The sequence below is a fragment of the Physella acuta genome, unplaced genomic scaffold (genome assembly GCF_028476545.2).
Source record: "Physella acuta isolate Inbredline_101_S28 unplaced genomic scaffold, ASM2847654v3 ptg000013l, whole genome shotgun sequence".
Taxonomy (NCBI): domain Eukaryota; kingdom Metazoa; phylum Mollusca; class Gastropoda; family Physidae; genus Physella; species Physella acuta.
In genome coordinates, this window is record NW_026731533.1 from 1,016,002 (window position 1) to 1,035,040 (window position 19,039).

Sequence of the window (19,039 nt, forward strand, 5' to 3'; positions counted from 1 at the left end):
CCTAAGATTGCAATACCATAAACAACCTAACACACCTATATTTGGAAGAGTCTATTGTCGAACATCGATAATACCAATACCCCAGATATAATTTTATACTTGAGACCCATAGAAAATTGTCTTGATGTGATCGTATTGTAACATTGAGCGATCCCATCAAAAACTCCACCCACTATTTCTCTGTACTGAGCGTGCTTATCTCGAGATCTGGCGGAAACAAGAAAAGTTGGATCGGACACTTTTAACGGCCCCCGCAACACGAACCCGCTGCTAAGCTGCACACGATTGTAACACGAACTCCCCTAATCGCGCATGTCTCTATTTATGTAAACACAAATCACGTGACCTATCAGCCGCTTCTGATCGCGTGGGAGCCAATTTATGTTTATGTGTTTCTAAAAACACGTGCGAGTTCCCCAAATCACGTGATAGGGGAATTAAGAATTTTTTTTTATTCGCAAGCTATTTTTACTACATAAATAACAAAAAAACTAATTGCAAAGAAAACTTGAAAAAAAAAAGAAAAAAAAAGTTTGTTTCCCTCTACTTAACAGTTTGTAATCAAACAATGAAAAACATAAAATAAACAAAAGAAACGAAATATTCACACCTCTCTAAAACAACGCAACATCCGGTTTTGTAAATCGCCTATGATGAAAGCTGCGCCTATTGTAACAAACACTCTCCCTTATCGATGTTTGTCTAACCAGCAGACGTAGCTAAAGTGTTCTCAGACAGACTTTGGCACCGGGCCCAAATGTTTGACAGACTTGACCTGGTTTATGTCCACCCCCTGTCAATCAGACGGGCGCATTAAGTCTGTAACGTGTTGCCGACAGGGAAATCTCTGAGTACGTTGACAGCTGAGGCAGTTCGACAAGACTGTTACATACACGGGGGGGGGGGGGGGGAAACTTGCAGTATGGCTTATCGTGAGGGGGGGGGACGGGGCTTGCAGCATGGCTTATCGTGGGGGGGACGGGGACTTGCAGTATGGCTTATTGGGGGGGGGGGGGGGCTTGCGGTATGGCTTATCGTGGGGGGGGGGGCTTGCAGTATGGATTGCCGTCGCCTTACCGAGGGATTACCACTAAGCCTATGGCCTTGTTCTCTGGGTCGTTTACCATAATGCCCAAATTCACAGCGAATTATCAAAACACCCATGACACTTACCATAATGTCCATTACCAAAATACCCAAGACGCTTACCATAATGTCCATTACCAAAATACCCAAGACGCTTACCATAATGTCCATTACCAAAATACCCAAGACGCTTACCATAATGTCCATTACCAAAATACCCAAGACGCTTACCATAATGTCCATTACCAAAACACCATGAACTTACCATAATGTCCATTGCCAAAACACCCATAACGCTTACCATAATGTCTATTACCAAAACACCATGACGCTTACCATAATGTCCATTACCAAAACACCATGAACTTACCATAATGTCCATTGCCAAAACACCCATAACGCTTACCATAATGTCTATTACCAAAACACCATGACGCTTACCATAATGTCCATTACCAAAATACCCAAGACGCCTACCATAATGTCCATATTCACAGCGGCTTATCAAAACACCCATAACGCTTACCATAATGTCCATTACCAAAACACCACGACGCTTACCATTTTGTTAATGTTCACACCTGCTTATCTACACGTCTGGTGGTCGGGTAGTGAAGCTTACAAACACTAACCGGACATCTCGAATTCGGATCCGTAGGGCATTCCTGAGGTCTCCCAACCGTTATGGGTACCTGACTCACGTTGAAGAAAACTAAGGCGGTTTGGCATAATACTAACCACACTATTCGTACAGAAACAGATGAACTCTACTTCATCAACTCCTTGCGTCTAGATTCATAATGGCTAGCAAAAAGTTGAACTTCCCGAGGACTCATTAAAGCGTGGTACAGTTTCGACAACGTGTGCACCAGAAAACACAAACCCCCCATTCTGTGGGGTGGAAGCAAGTTCGTCAGAGATTACCTGGAGATTAGCTTAAGATAATCCGTGACGTGAAAGTCGTTAGCACCGACACGTGACCCGCCCGCTAGTAAATTACTTGGGGTGTGGGGGGGGGGGGGGCTCCGTCTGGTTTATGGGGAGTTAAGTACCCGTATATGAGGACTGGGAAATAGGTGGATGGGGGGGGGGGAAATATCGGTGGGTGTGGGGAGAAATATGGGTGGGTGTGGGGGGGGGGGGAATATGGGTGGATGTGGGGGGGGGGGGGGAACGGGGGTGGATGTTGGGCGAAATATTGGTGGATGTGGGGAAAAATATGGGTGGGTGTGGGAGGGGGAAAACTGGGGGGATGGGGGGGGGGAAATATAGGTGGATGTGGGGGGGGGGGGAGTACGGGTGGATGTGTGGAACAAAGGGTGGATGCTGGGGGGGGGGGGAATAGGAGTGGATGTGGTGGGCACTATGGGTGGATGTTAGTCTGGGTAAAACAAGCATAGCAAGTAATGTGGGAATACAAAACATAAACCACACAACAAAGCACGAAAAACCACAAAACAAAGCACGAAAAACTAAACAACAAAGCATACATAACTCCACTCACACAACAAACCACAATTTGGTTAATTAGTTGCAAATGGCCCGGATAATGCCCACGTGCAAACTTACACGTGTAGTCGAGTCACGTGACTTTGTTTACGATCGCGCGGCCAAGAACGACAACTCTGAAACATTCACCTTCTGGTACACAACAAACAGATGAGCTGGCGTGGATAATGTGTGGTCGTCATTCGGGTCGCCACGCATGCGTACTTTCACGGAATGCGCACTAAGGTGTAGAACACGCAGTACAACTTCAATATGTGGATATGTTGGCAAAGTATTTTTTTTAAATACATCAGGGATGTAAAAAAAAAAAACTCGCGCGGTAACTTATGACAACCAGATGTGGATTACCTTAGAGGTGATGAGGGAATAATTATAAGAGTCTTGTGGGTAATTGGGGGGGAGGGGGGTATAGATAATTATGTCTTTAGGCAATGAAGAGGGGACAGTCACATAGATCGGACTTAGTTGATAGGCGTGGGTGGGCTAATAAATCTATAGGTGTCCAGTAAAATATCGGTAGGCTGATAGAACGATAGGTCCGGGGGGGGGGGGGGGGCTGATAGACCTCTAGGTGTTGAAAGTCGCGAGTGATTACGTAACTAAAAAGGTCCAGGTGAGGGCATAGGTTTTTCAACATCCCATTTTGAGTATATAAAATGTGCACCCCCTCTTACCCCCCTCCCAACGCCCGAAAGACTTGCGAGGTGACCTACTTTAGCGTAAAGTAAACTTTAATGTACCATAACGGTAACGTGACGTGTAGCCGGTAGTTTAAAAATATTACCCTCCGGTGTAAGAACATTCCGGAAAGAAAAATGTAATCCCAGTCTAAAGCTGTCGGCAGAAGAAAGTTACATATTTGAGAGATTTTTTTTGGAATATATTGAAACTAGATCGTGAATTTGATTGGCACATCATAGAGCTGTTGAGGGGGGGGGGGGGGGGGAGTTAAAACAAACATAAATAAAGCTAAACAAACTCTACCTCAAATTTCAAATTCAGAAGTCGGGTTTATATAATACGAAGGTTTTTAGGAAAGGATTTATATAGACTTATAATTTAGTTATAAAAGGCGGGTATTGCTTAAAGCAATGTCATGGGATACTAGCTTTGATTTTTGAAATTCCCGTTTTCGTACAAGTGTAGCTGTTTAAGATGGCTGAACAGACTGACACGACAGAATTGACTTGCATTTATTTCTAAACTAAAAAAAAAATTTTTTACAACAATTTCTTACGAGCTATTTATATTTAACGAAGAAGTCACGATGAACGCTGAAATAGTGTGATTATAATGATTCATTAAAACAATCACATCTTTTACTACGAATTTATATCACAAATGGAATGGGGTGGGTTGGTAGGTTCCTTAGCTTGTACAAATTTGGCAATCATACAGTCATACGCAGTGGTTCTTCCAGACTTTTTTCTCCGGGGGGGGGGGGGGGGCACTTGAAATTTTCGGGGGGGGGGGCGGTAGACTTTCTTCGGGGTGGCGGACACTGTTAAAAGTATATATTTTCTATATAAATTATATAAATTTCATTTCGTTCGGGGGGGGGGGGCGGTAAAATTTTTTCGGTGGGGCTGACCCCATCAGATGCCTGGAAGAAACTCTGGTCATACATGTTTCCATTGAGATGAGATTGATTAAAAAAAAAAGAAAAGTCAGTTAAACTAAAACAGGTGTTGATTCACTAAATAAATCGTTCGACCTTTTAATAAGCTCGGTACTTATATTAACCCCTCCCCCACCCAACCCAAAAAAAATCTTAGGAAAAAAAGCCAAGACTGATAGAAGACAATACAAACCGTTCTATAAATAGGCAGATCGGTACGTCCTTTGACCTGTTGTGAAAACGTGCTGATTAATCATTTATTCAAATTAGGTGTCATGTCTTTAATTTATGCTGCACACTCGGCCTACTGCAGCCAGCCAGTTGTAACCCTAACCCATGCAGTAACCCTAAACCATGCAGTAACCCTAGCTCCCGCAGTAACCCTAACCCCTGCAGTAACCCTAAACCCTGCAGTAACCCTAACCCCTGCAGTAACCCGACACGCGTGTGACGTCAGCCTGCGAGTTGTGGGCCGTAGTTGCCAGATCAATTGACATTGGTACTGTGTAGCCACATTGCATAGGCCCTCGCAGACGAACCAACTTTTAGTTGTCTGCAAATTACAAAATCGCATATGTGTTTATCTTGCTGAAGTGGGTTCCTAAAAATTAAGAACAAAAACAAAAAACGAACGGGGAAAAAACTGTTTTCTTCAACGTACCCTCCATCTATTTAGAGCCACAAGTTAATTCCCCTAAACTTATCTGAAGATAGAAATTATCGGCCCTTAAATTATCTCCCCTGCCCATTTACACGGAAATTCGTGCCCACGTAAATTTTTTTTGTTCCGTGTCTCGGCGCTACTGTCTGGTTAGGTTCATGTTTTTGTTGATTTATGAGGTTAAGTTTTATAGTTGCTTACATACGCACACATGTAATAAAGCATGTTACCTTCGCACTTTATGTTCTCTGCTCAACTGAATCATATCACGTCACAGTCTATTTAATTGAATGCACTCAATTAAGGGATATCTAATTTAAGTCTGTAATTAAGTTTAAAAAAAAAACAACGTTTGTACTTTTCCATATATCATCTTTAACGTGGCCTTCGACCCCCCCCCCCCTCTCCACCCATTATCGTTATGGTAATTTAAAAAGTTGCAGTTGAAAGACTACTGTAAAGGTTAAATATTCCTGGAAGGAAGTTTCGAGTTAATGAATATTAACTTCTTCATTAAGTTACCCGTAGTTTCAAGCTCACCTGTCTCAATTTGTTAAAAGACCAATTTTCATATCCGCATAACCCCTCCCCAGCCCCCCCCCCCACCCCCCATGCGTTCATCGCTGCATTACTCGCAGAAAGAATTAACTTTTCAATTAAATTTGGCTCTTTCATGGGCAAACTGCACTGAGTGTTTTATTTTTTTGGCTTTAAGATTTGGATTAAAAAAACTACATCTGGCATCTTGGAGCCAAACTGGTTGCTTCAGGTAGAGCCGTTGACAATCAATTAAAGAACAGCTGGGCTTGAGGGAGGGGGGTGGGGGGTGGGGTGGGGTGGAGTAGGGTGAAAACGTGGACTGGACAAAAAAATTGGATAAACTTTAGACAACTAGGGATTGTTTTTACCGGTGCTATAAATAAAACTTCTTTAAAAACTAACAATAAAAAAACATTTAGTTAAAGAATATAATATTGTCTAAAACAAAAAAATAAACAAAATGGAAAATAAGGGTGAAAAACAACGTGACTCATTTAAACTGAACTAGTTCAATCTATTTTTGAAAAAGTCGAAAGGTTCGTCTAACTTCCCGAAGCGAATGTTACAGAGAAAAAATTCCCAAGACACACCTAAACAGATGCAGTACCTCGTCAGTCGAGATTGTGTTTGAAATCGGAGATATTTGGATTGAAACAGACAGACGTTGAAATCGGTCGCAAATCTGTGCGTTAATTAACCGTCTCACCTTTAATTAGTCTCGGCCCTGCAGCATTTGCCCTCTAATTAGTGCCCGAGGTAAACAACGCTTCTGTTCTTGTCCACAACTGGTGCACATTCCAAGGATTTGTGCAGTTGTAGCAAATTTTTAATTCGTAGGATATATATATATATATATATATATATATATATATATATATATATATATATATATATATATATATATATATATATATATATTTATTTATATTTATTTTCCCAAAGTAGGCCTACTATGCATTTGCATATTTTAATATTTAAATATGGACAATAAAATGTTAAACCTATTTTAAATTTCTACTTGAATATGTTTAAGTTTAAGGCTACACAGGAGAAGATAATGAAAACAAAACACATTTTTTGTCTCTGTACACAGTACGAAGATACAAATGACCCCCCATTTACACTATTGTTTGTTGTCGTTATGATAGATTTTAGTTTTAGTTTTTAAACCACTTTCATTAAAGATGGCGGCAACGTCGCCAGGACAAAAAAGTGAAGTCAAATAACATCAAAAGTGTTCTCAAAGGCACAGAGGCATATAAAAATGACGTCATCGTAGACAAAAAAAAAAGCGTCAACAAAAATGACATCAAAGACATCAAGACCAAGGATGACGTGAAAGCCACCAAGACAAAACAACGACACAGGCATCGAGACAAAAAAAAATGACGTCACAGGCATTGAGACAAAAAATGACGTCACAGGCATCAAGACAAAATATGATGTCACAGCGAGTCACAGGCAGGAAGATTTTAAAAAATGACGTCAAAAGCCTTCCGCAGAAATAAATTGGCACCACTTAGAGTCTGTTTATTCTGACATCAAGACTCTTAGCTTTGTTTGCTGTGTAAAAAACTCAACAACCAAGTTCCTCAGCAGACGGCTGAAACTTTTCATCTTCTGCGAGAGGGGTTCTGCTCGTTAAAGGAATCACTCTCGTGATGAAGGGAGAAGATGCAGTGTCAACAAAAACAACTCATAAAGATTAGACAGCAGCCGACAATTTACCGCCAAAAAAAAATTGGGTTACCTACACGGGGCACTCGTAAACTTTGGGGTCGAAAGAGCGCAAGTAATCTAACGTGCAAAACAATATGTTTACACACATTCTGTTGTGGTTATTTGCTTATTTAAATACGTTAAAGATTTCTTTAATCAGGAGAAATAAACAAATGAGAGGTTTACGACAAGATGTTTGGCCAAAGTTTTATGAGTATGACGTCATTATACAGTGTTTTGGTTATTTATCACACGGTCTTTTTGTAGGTTAACAGCCAAGAACTCATTATATATATATATATATATATATATATATATATATATATATATATATATATATATATATATATATATATATATATATATATATATATATATATATATATATATATATATATACACACACACACAACTTATTATTTTCAATATTTTCAATAATATTGCACATATGTAACTTTATGTTACACTGAAAAATAGACCCCATTGTTTAACAATTTATCTGTGATCACTACCTTCCATTACAATAGCAAAGGGGAAACAACTGGCAATTTTTTCCAAAATGTCGTTGAAATGCAAATAAGTTTAACTGTTAAAAGAATAATAAAGAAACTTATTAGATTTTTTATTGAGCTAAACCCGAAATGTGTTAGTTTTATACTGTTTTGTCTATTCTTCATAGTTTCTTAAATATAAAATTATTTTTTTGACTACAGTTGAATTAGAAAACCGTTGGCTTCATTAAAAACTGGATGTGTAGCGATCAGAATGTTCTTTTAATTGGTGTTCTGTAGTATTAGCGCACATCTGTTTTAACAATAAAATAAATATTGAAATATAAACTGAGAGTGATCTCCCCTAAACTTTCTCGAATATTCTAACACAGGGGTCGGCAACCTTTTGAGTCGGAAGAGCCAAAAGTTACAATTTTCACAATTTCCTAGCTTTTAAAGAGCCACTAACATTTTTATTTTAATATTATGATCTTTGATTAGGATTAGGTATATATATATATATATATATATATATATATATATATATATATATATATATATATATATATATATATATATATCAATGTATGTGGTCTGTGTCTGTGTGTGTGTGTCTGTTTGTCTTTTATTCATTACTACACCTTTCATCCGATCGCCATGAAACTTTAGGAAGCTGTTGAGAATACTCATGGGCAGGGGTCGGCAACCTTTTGAAGCGGAAGAGCCAAAAGTTACAATTTTCAATTTTTCCCTGGTTTTAAAGAGCCACTAACATTTTTTTTTATTTCAAATATTTTATTTTTTTATTGAGATTATTAGTATTTGTAGAATTATAGTATTATTAGTATTTGTTCAAGGAGCCGGAGAGCCGCATCTTGGTATCAAAAGAGCCGACCCCTGCTCATGGGGAGATATTTGCGAAAATAAAATGTCAAATTCAAAATAGAATAGCGAGTGTTTATTGTTTTTATTTATTAAATCGTTCATTACCGAGTGTTGCAGACTAATATTTTTATTAGTTTCAGGAAGAAAATATAATTATTAATATTTGTCCATTGAACTGAAGAGCCGCAACTCGACTTCAAAAGAACCGCATGCGGCTCGCGAGCCGCAGGTTGCCGACCCCTGTTCTAACATAACACTACGCCTACGGGGTACGGCAACTCGGGATATAGACAATGACTTTTAATCCATTTCTAATTACTTGAACTTTTAAAAATTAGAATAGAATCTCGTAGAAAAAAGAATTGACACCAAATAAACGCCAAATAAAATGTGTATAATAGTGCGGAATATTCATCATCATCATCATCATCATTCCTTTGTGGCCCCTGGAGAGCAAAGGGCTGCAACCACACATCTCCAGCGGACTCGGTTTTGGGCTGCTCCCTTTATCTGTGCCCATGTGAGCCCAGCTTTGTAATTCATATGCGTTTTTTTTTTTTTTTTTTTTGAGAAATTGGAAATAGCCTCTCTTCCAACAGGCTGTCTCTGGCATTACCCCCCCCCCCCCCCCCCATCAACAGACCGTCTGTGACACTACCCATCCCTCTCCGTCTCTGTTCTCGTGGATGAACCCTCTCCCCACCCAGGGTCTGGGTTGTGTATTTCAATGTGTCAGTGGGTGTCAGGGGTGGAGGAGGGAGGGGGGAGGAACCCGCGGTACGGTAAACAAAAACACCTTTTCGAGGCCGCGGGGTCAAAGGGTAGTTCATGTTAACGTTAATTTGTTAAACACGGGAACTAGGGCGGATTCCAATCCCAGCATAATCAAATTAATCTTCAATGAAATAACATATCACACTTTCCAGTAGTTTACCTTTTAAGGGGGCAGTACCACCCAGACTAAGGCAGAAAAAACAAAAATATAAAAAAAAAAACCAACTATTAGACATACACATGTCAAATTTTTACAGTTAAAAAAAAACAACAACCTAAAACTTGAAAAGAAACCCCAATAATTTAACAGCAAGTAATGATTTGGCCTATGATCATCAACACCCAGTTCTACAACATTTCAAAACAATAAAGCAAATAGTAAATTTGTCGAAGTAGTTTTTGGCCGTAGTTATGAAGACATCTTAAATAATTTTTCATCGACCGATCTAGATCTATGAAATATTCGCCATTTTTGTTTAGTATGGTATACGACCTTATGCGACTTTATGATGGGGTTTGTGTGTATGTATGCGAGGGGGCGTCTAGTCTAGTGTAAATTAACGACACACATTACTTTAAAGCAGTGGCGTAGCTGGGATTTTTGGGCCCCTATTCAAAAAGTGTTAGTGGGCCCCTCAGAGGCGTAGCGACCCTTCCCGGACACCGGGGACAAACTTTCGATTTGCACCCCCCCCCCCTCAGACTTTCTATTTGCACCCCCCCCCTCAGACTTTCGATTTGCATCCCCTCCTCAAACTTTCGATTTGCACCCCCTCTAAGACTTTCGAAAAAGGGCCCCTATTTGCCTTGGGCCCCTATGCCTTGCTTACGCTAGCTTTACGGTAGCTACGCCACTGCTTTAAAGATACACATTACATTAAAGTTACACATTGACAAAATAAATGGTATAACGTTATATAATTAAAGTTCGAGTTCAGATATTTAAAAAGTTTGTGCGTATAGAGGTTTGAATTCAACAACTTTAGAATCCCTTGAAATTGATCTTTTACAAAACGAACACGTTTAGATCTGTTGCACATAGCACATGTGACATAAAGATTTGGTGGTTTTCCAAAATAGGTCAGTTCTATTCTATCTTTATTTCTTCGTTTTTTAATATTAGTGTTGGAAGGGATCCCCTCCAGCACAATTAAGTATACGTGTCAACTGGTTATGCGCCATTGAGGCCATTGACTCCGATTTCAGCCTGCATTTCTTTTTGGATTTGCTTCCATAGCCTTTGTCCAACCAAGAACAAACTACAAGGCAGCAGTTTGATTTTGGAGTTTTCTCTCCTTGAAGAGTGGCTATCCCCAGCTAACGAGCCTCATCTGCCCGAGGGTTTGAACTCGAGACTATTCGGTTTAGCAATACCCAATTTACATGTAATCATTTTATAATTAAACGTCAATTCTCATTCCTAGGAATTCTAGAATTATAGGATGTCGTATGAATTACTTCATGTTACCGGTTATTATGGTAAAGATGTGTACCAAAAACATTGTGTAATATGGTACAGGGTAGACTATAATGGGGGAGGGGGTGATTAAAACAAAAAAAAAAAACAAGTTCACGAGATGCGAAAGGTGAGACAAGAAGTAGGTTTGTGAGCCCCATGGACCCGTGCAATCGTCTGATCTTACGTCACACGCAGGAAAAAGATGAGAAACACTTCCGGTCTGCTGGATCTCACGTGATTAAATCTCGCGCGCACACACGTGTTTCAAGTCGCGGTACACGTGTAAGGTCAGCAAGGTCACACGAGCACAGGCCCAGGATCAAAGTTGGTGAGGGGGAGGGAGGGGGGGGGGGGCGTCAGCAGACCGTGACGAGGTGCATGGACGAGTTTTTTTTTTACCTGTTTTGTTAATTCATCACACGTGTGTGGTTAGCTTACAATACAGACATATGTGTTTACAACATAGACCTGTATTCACAACACATAGACCTGTATCCACAACACATACACCTGTATCCATAACACATACACATGTATCCACAACACATGCACCTGTATCCACAACACATACACATGTATCCGCAACACATACACCTGTATCCACAACACATACACCTGTATTCACAACACATACACCTGTATTCACAACACATACACCTGTATTCACAACACATACACCTGTATCCACAACACATACACATGTATCCACAACACATGCACCTGTATCCACAACACATACACATGTATCCGCAACACATACACCTGTATCCACAACACATACACCTGTATTCACAACACATACACCTGTATCCACAACACATACACATGTATCCGCAACACATACACCTGTATTCACAACACATACACCTGTATTCACAACACATACACCTGTATCCACAACACATACACATGTATCCGCAACACATACACCTGTATTCACAACACATACACCTGTATTCACAACACATACACCTGTATTCACAACACATACACCTGTATCCACAACACATACACATGTATCCACAACACATGCACCTGTATCCACAACACATACACATGTATCCGCAACACATACACCTGTATCCACAACACATACACCTGTATTCACAACACATACACCTGTATCCACAACACATACACCTGTATTCACAACACATACACCTGTATCCACAACACATACACCTGTATTCACAACACATACACCTGTATTCACAACACATACACCTGTATTCACAACACATACACCTGTATCCACAACACATACACCTGTATCTACAACATGTCACCTGTATCCACAACACATACACCTGTATTCACAACACATACACCTGTATTCACAACACATACACCTGTATCCACAACACATACACCTGTATCCACAACATATACACCTGTGTAGGTAACTCTTTTCCTTTTTTTTTTCATTAAAGAATGTAGATCTTAATACATCGATTAGTAAAGGCTATCAAATTTTAAATATAATAAGGTGGCACAGTAATTACTAATTTGTTACGTATAAAAAAAACAATGTCGCGAGAGGGTTGAAGTGCGAAATCTTACGATGGGTGGGGATACTAATTCTGCAAAAGTGTGACGTCAATTATGGAAGCACCCCCCCCCCCCCCCCACACACACATACACAACATACTAAAAACATTTTTATTTTTAATGAAATAAACACATAATACTGAGGTGCCTGTTCTTTTAAAAAGTTGTATGTTAATTAATTGTTGCTACGTGAATCTCGTGCGTGCAATTAAATTGGGATTGCCATTGCCTTCTCATAAATTGTATTATAGATTAAAACCCGTAGGTGGGTATACGGGAGGTAAGGGCCATGCCCAGATATGTTGAGACGTACATCATCGTGTCTAGATGTTAGATACGGGTGGCATCAGCAGTGATTGGCAATGATATATATATATATCTGTGTGTGTTTGTGTGTATGTGTGTATATATTTACGTGTGTAAAAGAGTGTGTATGTGTGTGTGAAATATCAAGTTTACACTAAACCCCCTGCATCTATTAGATCTTTGGTCGTGTTGCTTCTATTGTTTTATCAGTACCAAACCAGAAGTGACGTCACAGAAAACCCCCAGCTGTGAACCCCGGGGGTCACCAGCAGACGACCCGGGGGTCACCAGCAGACGACCACTTGAGTGCAGACTCCCAGCGTCTTATCTCCCCGTACCCAGGGGGAAACAATCGGAGGAGCCCTGCAGGTCTGACCTTTTGTTACCTGGTTCTGTGTGGGGCTGTGTGTGGCTGTGTGTGGTTGTATGTGGCTGTATGTGGCTGTATGTGGGTGTATGTGGCTGTGTGTGGCTGTGTGTTGCGGCTGTATGTGGTTGTATGTGGCTGTGTGTGGGTGTATGTGGCTGTGTGGGTGTGTGTGGTTGTATGTGGCTTTGTGCGGCTGTGTGGGTGTGTGTGGCTGTTTGTGGCTGGATGTGACTGTGTGGGTGTGTGTGTGGTTGTATGTGGCTTTGTGCGGCTGTGTGTGGCTGTGTGTGGCTGTATGTGGATGTATGTGATTGTATGTGGCTGTGTGTGGCTGTGTGTGGCTGTGTGTGGCTGTATGTGGATGTGTGTGGCTGTGTGTGGCTGTGTGTGGCTGTGTGTGGCTGAATGTGGCTGTGTGTGGCTGAGTGTGGCTGGGTGTGGCTGTGTGTGGATCTGTTGTTTCTAACGGCGGAACCCGAGTCCGTTAAGTAGGTCAGAGAATCGGTTTAGTAGGTCACGTCTGCTGTTTGTTTTCAGTACTGCCGAGTCGTCTGGTATGTGGACACGTGATCTGGGGCAGGGAAAACAACAGATGGGAGATCAGGTGATCCCGGGGGGTCTCAGTACCAGACACTTTGGGTCCCAAGACAACCACAGGCAGGCTGGGTCCTAGGTATCTAGATTTATAAATCTAGTTATATTTAAATCTAGCTTGTATCACCAACTTAATGTATAATCAGTGTTTCTTCCAGACTCTTTTCTCCGGAGGGGGGGGGGGCACTTGAAATTTTCGGGGGGGGGGGGTGGTAGACTTTCTTCGGGGGGGGGGGGGGGGGGCGGCGGACACTGTTAAAAGTATATATTTTCTATATAAATTATCGTTCGGGGGGGGGGGGGGGGGGGAAATTTCGGGGGGGGGGGGGGAAGAGATGCCCGGAAGAAACTCTGTATGTAATTAGACTAAAATTAGATATCCTTGCACTGTCACTGGAAACAAGTTTATTTGTAAAGGTTCGAAATTGAATTACTAAATTTGACTACAGCACTACAGACAGACAGACAGACATTGCGACATAAGTAAAATCTTGTAAAAGAGTTACTTACCTTTGAAGTGACATCTTCGACCTCTCCATGATCAGCTAATTAATTAAATCCAGGTCTCAAGAATACAATCCAATTGTTATTTCCCCAGCACACACTACCACTAGTTAAAAGCCTCCGCCTAGCAGGCTCCAATCAAATAGTTCCTAACTGCGAGTAAATCCCTATGTATCATTGCGCCCGATGCCCTCGTATATTCCTCATATCAGATAATTATTGTCTCGTCCAGCGGGACCAACGAGTCTGACATTTGCTTTATCGTGACGTATTTCCTGTTCTAAATATAGCTAGCCAATAGCGGTCCAAGTTATGTTTTTCTATTTAAAAAATTACCTGGTATTCTAAAAATTGTCGAAACAAATTTCTTGCTCTTCCAATGTGTAAAATCTAAATCTTCACACCCTAAAATGGATGTTGTCACAGAAAATAGAATTAATCAGACCGATAACGAAACAAGGAATGATCGGGAAATTCCGAAAAAAAAACCCACTAATTTACAGGAAGTGTTCACTTAATTCCAAATTTAACTTCCACCTACCCTAAGTAGATCTACTGCCGTTTTTTTTATTGCGTAAGTTCAAGCATTGGAAATTAATAAAAATAAATGAAAGCCCTCGAAGTTGAAGACATGAAAACGGTACCGACAGTGGGATATTTATAATAAGTAATAATAAAAAGCTGCTGAAAATTGCTCAATCTAACAACACTTTCTTCCTTCAGTGATGAACGACAAGTAATTAGATGATAGTAAGACATGATTTAGGTGAAGATTAAAGCCATGTAACAAGTAAAGATAATATTTCGAGACCTTCATTGTATAATGTTGATATAGAGAAATAAACTTTTCCTATATTGTGTTAGACGGTACACCCACAAGAAAAGGTTTAAAAAATTCCTGGTTTACAAAGAGAAAGGTACAGTTCAAGATGTTAATAATTCCACTCCGCCTATGTTAACCCTACTCCCCTTTTAATGGTCGCACCCCCCAATTTGATAGTCAAACTCTCCTTTCGGTAGCCCCCACCACCCTTTTATGAACTCTCCTCTGTTCATTGTTCTACTCCCCACTGTGTAAAGGTACGAAAGTGAAAAAAATAACAACAGTGTTTGGCAGGTACGGTCAGACATGCCTTTGGAATAGCCAGAGATGAAAATCTATCATGATACTCTCTAACTGTGGAGAGGGGGACTGACCTCGTGATACAAGAACTGTATTGTTTGGTCAGTTCCTTGACCTTCAACTCCAGCCCCTCCCCCCCCCGTAGCTCTGGGCAGCAAAACTAAAAACTTCCAGTCATCTACGATAATCAATGCTAATTTCCAGAACTTTGCCTACAGCTAACCAACAAAACATTGCCTACAGCTAACCAACAAAAACTTTGCCTAAAGCTAACCAACAAAAACTTTACCTACAGTAGAAAAACAAAACTTTGCCAACTGTGGCAAACAAAACTTTTTTTTTTTAATCACAACAAGGGAGACAAGTATCCCGTCAATGTGCTCACACCTGGCCCAGGTAAAGCACGTGAAGTTTGCTCACAGTCTATCAGACATCGCGTGCGTTCGTTAAAACTACAAGAAATAGCGACCAGAGGCTGGTCGCGACAGGGTCAAGGTCAAGCTAAATTCAACTTTTTTTTTTACCTTGTGAACCAAATTATCTTACTCCTAAAAATTAAAAAAATAATAATAGAAAAGTTGAGAAAATGTACTAAAAATAAAAACCCAAACGGCCATACAAACTAAGTTGTTAACCCCCCCCCCCCTCAAGTAAAATAGAAAATGTAACGTGAGAGAAAAATAACGAGCAAGCATCCCGTTTTAAAGTTAAGAATAAAACAAACACGTTCGAGTTTTTAAAAGTAAGTAATTTTTTAAAAATTAGCTTAAAAAAACTGTGAGAACGTAGATAAAACTTTTAAATTAAAAAAAAAACGGGTAAAAAAATATTTCAATGTTCGCGTGTGACGAATGACATAATGTTTTGTATTGCTGTAAGTTTTCTTATCATCAAGTGACTGACAGGCACACGTGACCAGAACAATCTGACGTCATCTTCAATAAAAAGAATCAACGGAAGATTACATTTACAACTAGTCCGTATTTTCCTGAGCTGTTAAGGGGAAATAACTCTAGCGTGAACAAAACTTTTTAAAACTTTACGCCACAAGAGAAAGTGAAATACAAGCAATTTTGGAGAGGTGAGTCTATTTTTAGCTTGGAGGAAAACAAAATCCGAGGTTTTCTCTTCTAGCGTTCCTATGGTACTGGGACATCCTGCAAGATGTGTAGCAACCTGAAACGTAACCTTAAGTTAAACCAAAATCTAATCACCCAAACCCTACCTAATCTTAACGTCGATCAACCACTCTTTGACCCTACACGTTTCATCTGTTTGAGGTCCAGCCATTGACGCCTGATACCTTATAACGGAAAAGTACATTTTCCTCCCTACCCACTTGAACGATACTAGAAGATTCTTCTCACCCAAAGACTTTAACGAAACCGGAAATGGTATTTTTTCGAAACCGGAAGTTACTGCCGATGTAAGTTTTTCAACGAACAGATCTGTTCAGGGTAAACTATGAGAACCGCAATATGCTATATAGGTTTCAGAATGTCAAGGGCACAATAGGCTAGAGTTTAGGGTTTCAGAACGTCAAGGGCACAAAAGGCTAGAGTTTAGGGTTTCAGAATGTAAGGTCACAATAGGCTAGAGTTTAGGGTTTCAGAATGTCAAGGTCAAAGTAGGCTAGAGTTTAGGGTTTCAGAATGTAAGGTCACAATAGGCTAGAGTTTAGGGTTTCAGAATGTCAAGGTCAAAGTAGGCTAGAGTTTAGGGTTTCAGAATGTAAGGTCACAATAGGCTAGAGTTTAGGGTTTCAGAATGTCAAGGTCACAATAGGCTAGAGTTTAGGGTTTCAGAATGTAAGGTCACAATAGGCTAGAGTTTAGGGTTTCAGAATGTCAAGGTCAAAGTAGGCTAGAGTTTAGGGTTTCAGAATGTAAGGTCACAATAGGCTAGAGTTTAGGGTTTCAGAATGTCAAGGTCACAATAGGCTAGAGTTTAGGGTTTCAGAATGTAAGGTCACAATAGGCTAGAGTTTAGGGTTTCAGAATGTCAAGGGCACAATAAGCTAGAGTTTAGGGTTTCAGAATGTCAAGGTCACAGTGGCTAGAGTTTAGGGTTTCAGAATGTTAAGGTCACAATAGGCTAGAGTTTAGGGTTTCAGAATGTAAGGTCACAATAGGCTAGAGTTTAGGGTTTCAGAATGTCAAGGTCACAGTGGCTAGAGTTTAGGGTTTCAGAACGTCAAGGTCACAATAGCCTAGAGTTTAGGGTTTCAGAATGTAAGGTCACAATAGGCTAGAGTTTAGGGTTTCAGAATGTCAAGGTCACAATAGGCTAGAGTTTAGGGTTTCAGAATGTAAGGTCACAATAGGCTAGAGTTTAGGGTTTCAGAATGTCAAGGTCACAATAGCCTAGAGTTTAGGGTTTCAGAATGTAAGGTCACAATAGGCTAGAGTTTAGGGTTTCAGAATGTCAAGGTCACAATAGGCTAGAGTTTAGGGTTTCAGAATGTAAGGTCACAATAGGCTAGAGTTTAGGGTTTCAGAATGTCAAGGTCAAAGTAGGCTAGAGTTTAGGGTTTCAGAATGTCAAGGGCACAATAGGCTAGAGTTTAGGGTTTCAGAATGTCAAGGGCACAATAGGCTAGAGTTTAGGGTTTCAGAACGTCAAGGTCACAATAGGATAGAGTTTAGGGTTTTAGAATGTCAAGGTCACAGTAGGCTAGAGTTTAGGGTTTTAGAATGTCAAGGTCACCGTAGGCTAGAGTTTAGGGTTTCAGAATGTCAAGGTCACAATAGGCTAGAGTTTAGGGTTTCAGAATGTAAGGTCACAATAGGCTAGAGTTTAGGGTTTCAGAATGTCAAGGGCACAATAAGCTAGAGTTTAGGGTTTCACAATGTCAAGGTCAAAGTAGGCTAGAGTTTAGGGTTTCAGAATGTAAGGTCACAATAGGCTAGAGTTTAGGGTTTCAGAATGTCAAGGTCAAAGTAGGCTAGAGTTTAGTGTTTCAGAATGTAAGGTCACAATAGGCTAGAGTTTAGGGTTTCAGAATGTCAAGGTCACAATAGGCTAGAGTTTAGGGTTTCAGAATGTCAAGGTCACAATAGGCTAGAGTTTAGGGTTTCAGAATGTCATGGTCACAATAGGCTAGAGTTTAGGGTTTCAGAACGTCAAGGTCAAAGTAGGCTAGAGTTTAGGGTTTCAGAATGTAAGGTCACAATAGGCTAGAGTTTAGGGTTTCAGAACGTCAAGGTCAAAGTAGGCTAGAGTTTAGGGTTTCAGAATGTCAAGGTCAAAGTAGGCTAGAGTTTAGGGTTTCAGAATGTAAGGTCACAATAGGCTAGAGTTTAGGGTTTCAGAATGTAAGGTCACAATAGGCTAGAGTTTAGGGTTTCAGAACGTCAAGGTCAAAGTAGGCTAGAGTTTAGGGTTTCAGAATGTCAAGGTCAAAGTAGGCTAGAGTTTAGGGTTTCAGAATGTAAGGTCACAATAGGCTAGAGTTTAGGGTTTCAGAATGTCAAGGTCAAAGTAGGCTAGAGTTTAGAGTTTCAGAATGTAAGGTCACAAGAGGCTAGAATTTAGGGTTTCAGAATGTCAAGGTCAAAGTAGGCTAGAGTTTAGTGTTTCAGAATGTAAGGTCACAATAGGCTAGAGTTTAGGGTTTCAGAACGTCAAGGTCAAAGTAGGCTAGAGTTTAGGGTTTCAGAATGTAAGGTCACAATAGGCTAGAGTTTAGGGTTTCAGAATGTCAAGGTCAAAGTAGGCTAGAGTTTAGGGTTTCAGAATGTAAGGTCACAATAGGCTAGAGTTTAGGGTTTCAGAATGTCAAGGTCAAAGTAGGCTAGAGTTTAGGGTTTCAGAATGTCAAGGGCACAATAAGCTAGAGTTTAGGGTTTCAGA

At 40.3% G+C, this 19,039-nt stretch overlaps 1 protein-coding gene across 2 annotated transcripts in view; it reads right to left on the minus strand.

The window, feature by feature from the left end:
* Positions 1-19,039, minus strand: part of LOC131936060 (breast cancer anti-estrogen resistance protein 3 homolog) — a 54,467-nt gene that overhangs the window by 24,815 nt on the left and 10,613 nt on the right. Inside the window, exon 1 of one of the 2 annotated variants that reach the window (XM_059292918.1) lies at positions 14,071-14,372. The exons of the other annotated variant lie outside the window; for it this stretch is intronic. Within the exon in view, the coding sequence (XP_059148901.1) occupies positions 14,071-14,099 (29 nt within the window). The 5' untranslated portion in view covers positions 14,100-14,372. Of the gene's footprint in view, positions 1-14,070; positions 14,373-19,039 lie in introns of those variants that run through there. 2 annotated transcript variants of the gene reach the window in all.